The 12,798-nt window shown below is 54.7% G+C and overlaps 1 protein-coding gene across 3 annotated transcripts in view; it reads left to right on the top strand.

The window, feature by feature from the left end:
* The window catches only part of LOC138349579 (probable tRNA (uracil-O(2)-)-methyltransferase), a 143,144-nt gene that overhangs the window by 60,181 nt on the left and 70,165 nt on the right, over positions 1 to 12,798 (top strand). For all 3 annotated transcript variants that reach the window (XM_069309422.1, XM_069309424.1, XM_069309423.1), the window contains one exon: positions 1,055 to 1,177. In XM_069309422.1, the coding sequence (XP_069165523.1) occupies positions 1,055 to 1,177 (123 nt within the window). The remainder of the gene's footprint in view (positions 1 to 1,054; positions 1,178 to 12,798) is intronic.

Genomic DNA, 12,798 nt, shown 5'->3' with positions numbered 1-12,798 from the left:
TTGGTCTGATATTCGGGCGCGGGGATTTTGGCGGTCGAACAGGGTCCTGGCTGCTCGTTACCTTGTGAATGTCCCTGGGCCTCGTCGGGCCTGTGTTGCTTTGGGTCGGCAGTTGCAGCCAGTTGTCTCGGCTTCGAGTTGAGGGGTGAGCGACGACCGCCTCCCGGGTAAGTCCCTCTTTTTCTGTCTGTGGGTAGTTAGCTCCGGGGAGCCGACGGGGCTCCCCCCAGGAAACCAGCATTGAATATGATGAAACGCCATTTTCTGGGTGTGACCCGGAGGCTCCCCGGCATCCCTCCCTCCCTCCCTCCGGTCGGCGGTTTTTCGCGTTTTTGACATCCAGCCTCAAGAACTGAGGTGTGGGTAGCCGGCGCGGGGGGTCTGGGGCTCCCCCTTCCTCCTCCCGGGGAGGGGGGAGCTGCGCAGACAGCGGCGCGGCAGTGTGTGACGTCACACTAGTTTGCTTGTTTTCGGTTGGGGAGTTCTATCCACTAGTTCGGTTTTAGGTAGCAATTTTAACCAGAATAGGGGTTTGTTTTGGGGCGCTTACCTTTCTGGGTGCCTGTTCCGGTCGATGGCAGACATAGAATGCTTCCAACTACACGGGGGCTTCTATAGGCCATTGCTCCCCTTGCCTCTCTGAGGGGGCCCGGTTCTGGCCGTGGTCCCCGGTAGGCCTAAGAACTCCATACACATGACTGATGCCAAAGTCTGACATTAGCATATCAGCCTGGGATAGCTCCGGGGAGCCTCCGGGACTCACCCAGAAAATGGTGTTTCATTACATTCAACGCTGGTTTTTTTACTCTTGTTAGTTAGCTTCAGGCAGCCACTGGGATTTTCCATGCTGCTCTCATCTTCTCCAGTCAAATAATGTTACTATTCAATGACAGAGGTAAATGTGAACTGCTTATGATGGGGGATATGGAGCTCATGAGTGTTATTCCCAAAATACTGTATTGGAGAAAGGATTGTTTTAAATTATAGAAAGGTAGCTTGAAGACACATATGGTACTTCATTCAGTTTACTGTACTTTTAACCTTTCCATTTCAGATGGAGAAAATGTGCGTGTGAGCTATTTTGCTGCATCCAAGACAGCCGTCCCCAGTGTCGTCCCGTGCACTAATTATTCTTTATCCTTTACCACAACTGGAATTGGTCTCTCCTATTTTGAGGGTAGGTTGTACAGAATCATATTATTTGCCTTTCTCTGAGCTTTCCCCAATTACTGCTGCCGCACTACATCTTTAAAGATGTAAGAGTCTTTAACAACCGTGTTGCTTCGCGTTTATTGTGAAATTCCCCTGGTGCGCATGAAATAAAGTGTTCCCCAAAAATTATTTTTTCTTCAAAAATGATAAATTCCTTTCCCTGAACATGTCTATGTAAAAATAAATACCAAATTCCACTTACTTTGGCTGTAGGGACGTGGACAAGGTGCGCTCTGACATCATCAGGGCCTGGTCACCCGTGCGTGAGTCGCCTAGACACGGTCGTGCGGACCATTCAAGCACCAGGTGTTGCCACAAATATATTTTAAATTATTTGTTTTATGTATTTCCAGTGCGGTTTTATTTGTTTTGTTTTTTATCGTATATGATGCACATTTGTGTCCTTTACAATATATATACAGTAGAATGTTCATAATGTTCCCTGGAACTGTGATACATGTGTCAGTAATGTGTCCACAATAAATGTTTATTGTCGCAATATTACCTGTTAAAAATTCACTAAAATTACAATGTGTACAGTTTCACACACTATTTACACAGTAACACACTGTATTACACACTCAGTACTTCTGAAGTGAGTAATAATCAACGAAGTAGTCCATGGTACACAGCGCGACTTCGCTCTCAGTGCACCAGGTACAGATAAATTTTCGCTTCCTGTTTCTTCATTCTGTGTGCTTGCAAATAATGCACTCACGTACACCCTTGGCTTTAGTACTTGTAGGTTGTATGTAGCCAAACTTGTAAAGCATAAGGTAGTATTGAAAAGATTATAGGAAAAGATCAATTTGTAAGGTAGTCTTGAAAAGATCGCTTTGTATGGTCCCACACAGGAAGAGATTCAGCTAGCCTCAAAGAGTGTCCGTCAGTTAGGAAGAGATTCAGGCATTCTTGAAAATATCTGTGGAAAACACCACCATGGAAGCCGCTAACACTGTTCATCTATGCTACTTGTATCAGATGTATCATCACTGAACCCAGAAAACGATTCATCAGTTTATCATCTAAATAAATTGGAGATAGCATAGGATTGCAAGGGTGATGCTCAGAGCTACAACTGGATACGCTCGCTGTATCGTCCCCATAGGTGCTGTATCACTTGCATCCGACCTTTGTGTTAGGTCCTTATTGCGCCTAGCTTCACCAATATTATGACCCTTATGTTATTCAAACAATAAGGTTTGAATTTCACCGACAGAGCGTTATCTTTCAACACCGCATCGGACAGGTGTTTGGGAGCCAGAGGCGCGTGTGCTACCCATGGTTGCTCATTCAGTACTAACCCAGCCAGCAGCCCTAGGGCATTCTGGGAATTTTTTCCAAGATGGCTGCCTCTCACTGGAGGTCCTAAGAGTCCATTTCGTACACAACCAACTTCATACACATTTATAATTGGTACCGAAAAATAAAAAAAGAGTTTTCTCGGTTGGCGCAGTTTCACGCTGACTGAGAATACTCGGTTGGCGCAGTTATTAAGTTGTTAACAGAGTCCATTGAAGAGGCTTGTCAACAGTGAGGTAGATGAAGCTTCAGCACACATACCACAAGCAATCTTTCAAATGTTCATGCAAGATATTGAAGGTGCTAGAGAGACACTGCAAAATATTCAGTCCAGCTCAAAATAACTGTCATAAAGTTCATTAAAAAAAATTAATACAATACATCAAAGTCTTTGACACCTACCCTCCCTCCCACACCTACCCCCTTCCCTTCCACACCTACCCCCTTCCCTTCCACACCTACCCCCTTCCCTTCCACACCTACCCCCTTCCCTTCCACACCTACCCCCTTCCCTTCCACACCTACCCCCTTCCCTTCCACACCTACTCCCTCCCTTCCACACCTAACTCCCTTCCCTTCCACACCTAACCCCCTTCCCTTCCACACCTAACCCCCTTCCCTTCCACACCTAACCCCCTTCCCTTCCACACCTAACCCCCTTCCCTTCCACACCTAACCCCCTTCCCTTCCACACCTAACCCCCTTCCCTTCCACACCTACCCCCATGTGGAAGGGGAAGGGGTTCCCCCTTCCCCCTCCCGGGGAGGGGAAGTTGCGCAGACAGCGGTGCGGCGACATGATGACTTCATGTTTGTTTGGGAAGTTCTGTCCACTCGTTCAGCTTTTGGTAGCAACAGTTTCACCAGAATAGGGGTTTGTTTTGGGGTGCCTACCTTTCTGGATGCCAGATCCGGTTGATGGCAGACATAAAATGCTCCCAACCACACGGGGGTTTCTATGGGCCATTGCTCCTCATACCTCTCTTGAGAGGGGTGCTCAGAGTTACAACTGGATATGCTCGCTGTATCGTCCTCATCGGTGCTGTATCACTTGCATCCAACCCTTGTGTTAGGTCCTTATTGTGCCTAGCTTCATCAATATCATGACCCTTTTGTTCTTCAAACAATAAGGTCTGAATTTCACTGACGTAGAGCGATCTTTCAACACCGCGTCTGACAGGTGTCAGGCTAGGGCTCCCTTCCCTAGGTGCCTTGTAAGTACTTCCCTTGGGGCCACCTTCCACAAGTTCGTTAGGTTCTGACTCTGCTAGGCTGTTTCCTGCTCGGTTTTTGGACGCCCTTTGTGTGCTGGGGTGTTTTGTCTCCCTTTGTTTACCTTAGGGTAAGGGGCAGTTTGCACTGGTATGGGGCGCAGGGTACTGCGCCCCATACCAGTGCACCAATGGTTTTCACCATTCAAAGTGGCCGGCTCTGTTCCGCCTGGATACGCTGTCCTCTTGCGGGGTTTTCTTTTTCTTTTTGTTTTCCTGCCTCTCTTGGTTGCCCCCTGAGTACGGTTCCTGGGTACTAAATTCTCTTCAGGTTGTACCCCCTGCTAGGTCCCCATGAGTGTACACGTCTCAGGGTTCAGCTTTTAGTGTCGTTTGGTAGTTTGGGCGATGGTTAACAGTACCCTTCCTGGGCTTCCCTGAGCATGAGTTCCATCTCAGGATCCTGGGAATCCCCTAGGGGCCGCATGGGCCCGATGGATGTTGGCCCCGAGTCCTCCCTCGCTTTGTGTGAGTTCGAGGGTTGCTCTGTCCCCTTGTCTCAGGGTGACTCTCACTGTCTTTGCCTCCGTCACGCTGCCTGCTGGGTCGGAGATACCTTCGACCCAGAGTCCTGTGAGTTTTGTTGCTTGCTGGTGACTCAGTTTACCCAGTCTAGTGAACGGGTACAGGCAGCGCAAGTGTTGCATGTTAGGTTTAGGTTGTTGGAACGTGCTAGGTTGGTTACTATGCCGGATGCCCTGGGGCTGACCTGTTTTGCTTATAGGGACCCAGACTTGGGGGTGATGGTCACTTCAGCTTTGGTTTTGTCTACGCCCCCGTATTCTTTCCCTCCTGTGATTCGGTCTGGCCAAGCCGCTTCCGGCTCCAAAACGTCTGAGGGTTTCCGGGTCTGAGCAGAGTTTAGATGGTCTTGAGACTCGGGCAATCTCGGGGGGATGCCCCTTTCGGTGTGGCGACAGAGGCATTCTAGTCTGCTCTCCCTGCTGAAGACTCTGGGTCTGACCAGTGGGCCCCCTTCCGTCCGGCTTTTATGGCTGCGCCGACCTTTTCTTTTGAGGCTGGTGCTTTGGGAGATGACTCGGCCCCGGGTCCGGATGCGAAGGATTCCAGGGCTGGGGAGGGGCTGACTTGGGCCCCGTTGGACCCCGCCTGGTTTTTCAGCCCTCAGAGCGGGGCTGACTGTTACAAGGAGAGGGGGGGTTTCCTCCCTCCCCTCTGCATACGAGTTGGATTTGGTGTCTGCCCCTCCTCAGGTTCTGTTCCGTGTTCCCTTGGGTACTTCGGTCCCGTCTTTCTGGAGGTTTTCGGCTTCCCGCATCCAACCTGGTGTGGTGCGTGCGGACTTTGCTGCATGACTCCGATTACGCTTCAATTATGAATCCGTCTATATTCTGGTTTGGGTCTTCATTTTCCTACTGGATCCAGTATGAGGTTCCGGAGTTGTCCTGACTGGCGGACTGTCCTGTTTTTGGTTTGGAGGCGTGGCATTCCTTCTGTCATTTCCACACACTTGAGTGGAGTGAGGCATTGATGGTGGTCCAGGTGTTTTTGGGGGGTGAGTTTGAGCACCTCAATGAGTGCTTGTTTGCTTCTGCCCTTCCTCGGGATGTATGCATTGTGCAGCTCCATGTGCAGATTCCTTCCTTTCGGTTGCACAGATTGCTGAGGACTTGCGTGCTCAGGGCCTTTTGTCTTCGGCTTTGCGTTTCTTTTCCCTCTTTGAGCTGTCTTCGGACTGGCTTGGGGAGGATGCGGAGGCACTTGGGGCCGTTCCTGGGTCCGGTGCCTTGAGCTCAGCGGCTTGCTCGTTGTCTGCCTTGTTGAAGCTGTTTACTCCGATCCTGGGCGATGCGGTGTCGCTGTTTTATACCTCCGGCTCGTGTTGGCAGGCGGTACTTGTTTCCTCCCTTGGAATTTGCCTTGGCCGTGGCTCTTAGGTTGTCTTCGCCCTTCTGCCCCTTGCTGCTTGCAGATTCTGCTGTGGCGCAGTATCTGCAGGCGGCTTCGGCTAGTTGCCGCCTAATGTCTGATTTGTTGGTTCTCCGGGGGTCCCAGGACAGGCCTTCTCGGAGGGGTTGTGCCAGGGCTTCGGGTTTCGCTCGTCGGGGTAGGCCACTGGTGCCAGTTTCGGGGCCGGTATCTCCTTCAGAACCACCACCGTCTGATCGGTGCAGTGTTCGCTCTGTGCGGGGCTCGGGTTCTCGTATGGGGCGCCGGCCCTTTCGCGGTTTGTCTCATTGACGGGGCGATGGAGGGAGGCTTGCTCTGTTTGCTCATGCCTGGTCTCACGATTTGTGGGCTTATCGGGTCGTCTCCGACGGTCTGCAGTGGCATTGGGTGGCTCCTCCTCCTTCGGGGGGCTTGGGGCTGATGGGGCAGGCCTCTTCCCCTGCGCTCTGTTAGGTCATCTTGGAGTAGGTTCGCTTGGCTGTGGTTGAAACGATGACGTCCCTCAGGTTGGTCTCCCGTCTGTTTCCAGTCCCGAAACAGGACTGTGCAGACTTGAGGTTCATTCTGGACTTGTCCCGTCTGAACTTCCTGGGTTTATTGCCCCTCCTTTCAGATGACTACGCTGTCCCAGGTCCGGCTTCTGTTGGAGCCGGGCACTTGGATGGTGTCCCTGGACCTCCGGGACGCGTATTGGCATGTCCCGTTTCATCCGGGGTTCTGGCTCAGTTTTGTTGTGGGGCGTGAGCGTTACCGCTTTCGTTGTCTTACCGTTCGGGTTGAATCTGGCACCTCACATTTTCACATGCCTTATGAGGGTCATGGTGGCCTGTCTGCATTTTGTTTTTGTTTTTTGAGATATATACAAGAGTTCTTACATTCTTGTACAGCCACTAGTATGCATAGCGTTTCGGGCAAGTCCTTAATCCTATGTTTCCTGGAATACGATCCCCATGAAGAATCGTTTTTACATCCAAGTACCCATTTTACTGTTGAGTTAAACAGAGGCTACAGTTAAGGATTTGCGCCCAGTAAATCTTCCCCGGCCAGGATACGAACCCAGGACAAAGCGCTCGCACTTTTAGGTGCTAGGGTGTTGGCATGCCTCGACGACTGGTTGGCCTGGACTGCCAGCCGGTCCGCATGTCTGCTACCCAGGAGTTTGGTTCTTTCCCAGCTCGCTGGATTCAGGTTCTTGGTGAACTGGAGGAAGTCCCATTTGGTTGCCTCCCAGGTTCGGACTTGGCTGGGTCTTGTTTGGGACTCTCGGACCGCTTCCTTGTCTCTTCCTCCAGAATCTCTCCTTCGCCTGCAGTCCAGTCTTTGCTGTTTTCTGGGGGCTCTCGGGTCACTCGGCGATTATTTAAGGGGTCTGTGCGGGAACCTAAACTTTGCGATGATGGTCGGGTTTGGCTGTGTCGCCTGTTGTGGTTCCTTCGGGGATGTCCCTTCCGCCTCTCTCGCGATCACTGGGTTTGACCCCTGAGGGCCTTGCGTCAGTTGCTGCGTCGCCGGCTTCCTCTCAGGGTTTTTCAGGGTTCAGTGCCATAGCGCCTACCCGAGCCCTCACTCTGTGTTCACGGACGATGGGGTCCATCCTTCCGTCGGGCCCACAGCACAGTGCAGGAGTTTGCAGCGGTTTGGTTTGCACTTCGCAGGGTTCAGGTCATCTGCGGATCGACGATCGCCTCCATTTGAACTGCTCCTGGTTGATACCTGGTTGATACCTGGTTGATACCTGGTTGCTCCCTAGTGGTTCATTGCCTGAACCGAGGGGGTTCGATGTGGTCCCTGGCTCTTTGACGCTGGTTGCTTCGGGTGACTTGTCTGCTGAGTTCTTGGGGTTTAGCTTTCCTGGCAGTTCACGTTTTGGGGGTATCAATGTCTGGCGGACGGCCTGTCTCAGTTCTTTCACCTGTCCACCGAATGGATGGTCGACACCAACTCATTCAGATGGCTCTCCCAGAGGTTCGGGCGCCCGGAGGTGGACCTCTTCGCGTCGGCATGGTTGCGGCGCCTTCCAGTGTATGTCGCGCCCTTCCCCGACTGCGAGGCCGTCGGGATCGATGCCATTCGGCAGGACTGGTCGAGGTGGGGGTTCCTGTACCTCTTTCCCCCGGTTCAGCTGTTGCTCCAGGTCCTGACTTGCTTAGAGACTTACCAGGCGAGAGTAGTACTTTTGGCCCCACAGTGGCCGTCCCAGCCTTGGTTTCAGGCGCTTCTTGCACAGTGTCAGAACCCAGAGGTTTTCCTGCAGCTCTGTCTCTTTCAGCAGATTGGGCCGGTGAGTCACGTGGCTGGTTCGGTTTTCTCCTCGAATCTATGCGTATGGTGTTTTTGACTCGAGTCTATCATCATTTCTATGGTGATCAGATGGCTTCATTGTTGGTGTCCCACCTGCGGGCTTCATCTAGGCAGTAGTGTGAAGTCTCTTGGCGGTCTTTCCGTTTCTTTCTTCGGCTTCGTAAGTACTGTATACTTCACTGTCGGTTAAGGTTGTCTTTTCCTTTCTTTCTTGGTTGTTCCAGGACTGTCGTCTTGTGCCGAATTCTATCGCCTCCTATCGTGCAACACTGGCAGAGCTGCTGCAGCTTGTTTTCGGTTTTGATGTTACTTCAGTGCCGTTTCACAAGCTGTCTCGTGTGTTGTTTCACCTCTGGCCTGCTCATGCGCCACTTGAGCTGTCCTGGTCGCTTGACACTTATCTCTCTTCCCCTGGGTTTGTAGTGGCCTCTTCGGTTCAGGACTGTTTCTCTAAGGCTCTTTTCTTGTTGGCATTGGCCTCTGGGGGTCGGGTCGGGGAGCTTCATGCTCTCCTCCGGCACAAGGGTTTCTGCTCGTTTGGTCCTGGCTGTAGGTTTGTTCGTTTGCAGCCATCTCCTTCTTTTCTGGTGAAGAATGAGACTGCTGCTTTGGGTTGATTCGGTTTCCCTTCTTTCCTGTTCCAGGGTTCGGGTCTTCCAGGTCGTCTGCAGGGTTATTCGGTCTAGCCAGCCTGCGGTCTATCCCCGTGTCCAAGACGTTCGCAAGTTTGCTTCTCTTGCCGCTGTTTTTGGTAATATGTTTTGGGTTGACATTCGGGCACAGGGTTTTTGGAAGTCGAACAGGGTCCTGGCTGCACGTTACTTGGTAAACGTTCCCGGACCTAGTCGGGCCTGTGTCGCTTTGGGTCGGCGGTTGCAGCCAGTTGTCTCGGCTTTGCGTTGAGGAATGAGCAGCGACCGCTTCCCGGGTAAGTCCCTATGGTTTTTATCTGTGGGTAGGTAGCTCTGGGAAGCTGATGGGGGCTCCCCCAGAAAACCAGCGTTGATTGTAATGAAATGCCATTTTCTGCGCGAGTCCCAGAGGCTCCCCGGCAACCCTCCCTCCCCCCAGTCAGTGGTTTTCGCGTTTTGTTTTTATGTCCAGCCTCAGAACTGAGAGGTGGATAGCTGGCGTGGGGATCTGGGGCTCCCTCTTCCCCCTGCTGGGGAGGGGGAGCTGGCAGACTGCGACACGGCGACGTGTGACATCATACTCGTTTTTGTTTGGGGAGTTCTATCCACTTGTTCGGCTTTTTGTAGCAATTTTCACCAGAATAGGGGTTTGTTTTGGGATGCCTACTTTTCTGGGTGCCTAACCAGGTCAGTGGCAGGCATAGAATGCTTCCAAACACATGGGGGTTTCTTTAGGCCATTGTTCCTCGTGCCTCTGTGAGGGGGCCAGGTTCTAGCTCGTGGTCCCCATTCAACGCTGTTTTTTTTCCAAGATGGCAGCCTATCACTGGAGGTCCCAGGAGTCCATTTCGTACCCAATCTACTGCACTTGTGTTTCGACTATGTACGAAAAAATCTAAAATGGTTTTCCTGGTTGAAGGAGCAAATAAGATTTATTGGCTGGCACAGTGCTGTGCAGTGGTTAATGGTGACAAGTTCCAGGTATTGAGGTATGGTGGAAATGAGGAACTTAAACAAAACACAGGGTACAGGACACAATCAGGTTTACTCATAGAATGAAAGTAGCATATAAAGGACCTGGGAATTATAATGTCTGACGACCTGACATCTAGTGAACACAACCGAGCAAATATACAGTGTGTCCTCTCTTGATCGAACTATATGGGGCGAAGCTGACCTGTTCCAGTGCGGAATTCGTTCCACCCGTTCGGCCCCAAAAACCATTTGTCGTGGCGTCAGAAGTGTAACTACCCTGATGTTTCTAAGATTAGCCTCCTTCAGCCAACTCCATCAGCTCTAGTGCTTTAGGACACCAACAAGGTCACAAACACTAGCCCCCCCAGCCAATGTACTGACAACCCAACATCACACATACGCAAACAAACAACACATACAAAAATGTCAACCCATGGTGGACAGGCCACCGAACTTTCAAACCTCCTCTCTCTCTACACCCGCATCCTCTTCCTGAATTTCATCTCCCCATCCCTCTACCTCCCCCATCCTTTCCATTCCCTATGGACAACAATCCGAATCCGAATCCCAACAACCTTCTTAAAAAAAATAATACATATGCTAGGACACGTTTGCCTCCCCTGCGACCACCTACCTCCCCCTGACACCACCTGTCACCACCTACCTCCCCAGATACCACCTGCCACCACTTGCCTCCCCTGATACCACCTGCCACCACCTACCTCCCCCTGACACCACCTGCCACCACCTACCTCCCCTGATACCATCTGCCACCACCTGCCTCCCCTGATACCACCTGCCACCACCTGCCTCCCCAGACACCACCTGCCACCACCTACCTCCCCTGACACCACCTGCCACCACCTGCCTTCCCTGACACCACCTGCCACCACCTGCCTTCCCTGACACCACCTGCCACCACCTGCCTCCCCTGCCTCCCCTGACACCACCTGCCACCACCTGCCGCCCCTGACACCACCTGCCTTCCCTGACACCTGCCACCCTTGACACCACCTGCCTCCCCTGACACCACCTGCCTCCCCTGACACCACCTGCCTCCCCTGACACCACCTGCCACCACCTGCCTTCCCTGACACCACCTGCCACCACCTGCCTCCCCTGACACCACCTGCCACCACCTGCCTCCCCTGACACCACCTGCCACCACCTGCCTCCCCTGACACCACCTGCCTTCCCTAACACCTGCCACCCTTGACACCACCTGCCTCCCCTGACACCACCTGCCTCCCCTGACACCACCTGCCTCCACTGACACCACCTGACACCACCTGCCTCCCCTGACACCACCTGCCACCACCTGCCTCCCCTGACACCACCTGCCACCACCTGCCTCCCCTGACACCACCTGCCACCACCTGCCTCCCCTGACACCACCTGCCTTCCCTGACACCTGCCACCCTTGACACCACCTGCCTCCCCTGACACCACCTGCCTCCCCTGACACCACCTGCCTCCACTGACACCACCTGACACCACCTGCCTCCCCTGACACCACCTGCCTCCACTGACACCACCTGACACCACCTGCCTCCCCTGACACCACCTGCCTCCCCTGACACCACCTGCCACCACCTGCCTCCCCTGACACCACCTGCCTCCCCTGACACCACCTGCCACCACCTGCCTCACCTGACACCACCTGCCACCACCTGCCTCACCTGACACCACCTGCCTCTCCTGACACCACCTGCCTCACCTGACACCAACTGCCACCACCTGCCTCACCTGACGCCACCTGCCTCCCCCTGACACCACCTGCCTCCCCCTAACACCACCTGCCACCACCTGCCTCCCCTGACACCACCTGCCTCCCCCTGACACCACCTGCCACCACCTGCCTCCCCTGACACCACCTGCCTCCCCTGCCACCACCTTCCTCCCCTGCCACTACCTGCCTCCCCTGACATCACCTGCCTCCCCTGCCACCACCTGCCTCCCCTGACACCACCTGCCTCCCCTGACACCACCTGCCTCCCCTGACACCACCTGCCTCCCCTGCCACCACCTGCCTCCCCTGACACCACCTGCCTCCCCTAACACCACCCGCCACCCTTGACACCACCCGCCTCCCCTGACACCACCTGACTCCCCTGCCACCACCTGCCTCCCCTGCCACCACCTGCCTCCCCTGACACCACCTGCCTCCCCTGCCACCACCTGCCTCCCCTGACACCACCTGCCTCCCCTGACACCACCTGCCTCTCCTGCCACCACCTGCCTCCCCTGACACCACCTGCCTCCCCTGCCACCACCTGCCTCCCCTGACACCACCTGCCTCCCCTGCCACCACCTGCCTCCACCTGCCTCCCCTGCCACCACCTGCCTCCCCTGCCACCACCTGCCTCCCCTGACACCACCTGCCTCCCCTACCACCACCTGCCTCCCCTGACACCACCTGCCTCCCCTAACACCACCCGCCACCCTTGACACCACCCGCCTCCCCTGACACCACCTGACTCCCCTGCCACCACCTGCCTCCCCTGCCACCACCTGCCTCCCCTGACACCACCTGCCTCCCCTGCCACCACCTGCCTCCCCTGACACCACCTGCCTCCCCTGACACCACCTGCCTCCCCTGCCACCACCTGCCTCCCCTGACACCACCCGCCACCCTTGACACCACCTGCCTCCCCTGACACCACCTGACTCCCCTGCCACCACCTGCCTTCCCTGCCACCACCTGCCTCCCCTGACACCACCTGCCTCCCCTGCCACCACCTGCCTCCCCTGACACCACCTGCCTCCCCTGCCACCACCTGCCTTCCCTGCCACCACCTGCCTCCCCTGACACCACCTGCCTCCCCTGCCACCACCTGCCTCCCCTGACACCACCTGCCTCCCCTGACACCACCTGCCTCCCCTGACACCACCTGCCTCCCCTACCACCACCTGCCTCCCCTGACACCACCTGCCTCCCCTAACACCACCCGCCACCCTTGACACCACCCGCCTCCCCTGACACCACCTGACTCCCCTGCCACCACCTGCCTCCCCTGCCACCACCTGCCTCCCCTGACACCACCTGCCTCCCCTGCCACCACCTGCCTCCCCTGACACCACCTGCCTCCCCTGACACCACCTGCCTCCCCTGCCACCACCTGCCTCCCCTGACACCACCCGCCACCCTTGACACCACCTGCCTCCCCTGACACCACCTGACTCCCCTGCCACCAC

This window comes from Procambarus clarkii, chromosome 65 (assembly GCF_040958095.1).
Source record: "Procambarus clarkii isolate CNS0578487 chromosome 65, FALCON_Pclarkii_2.0, whole genome shotgun sequence".
Lineage (NCBI taxonomy): Eukaryota > Metazoa > Arthropoda > Malacostraca > Decapoda > Cambaridae > Procambarus > Procambarus clarkii.
The sequence above is the reverse complement of the archived record's forward strand: the minus strand, read 5'-3'. Positions and strand labels throughout refer to the sequence as shown.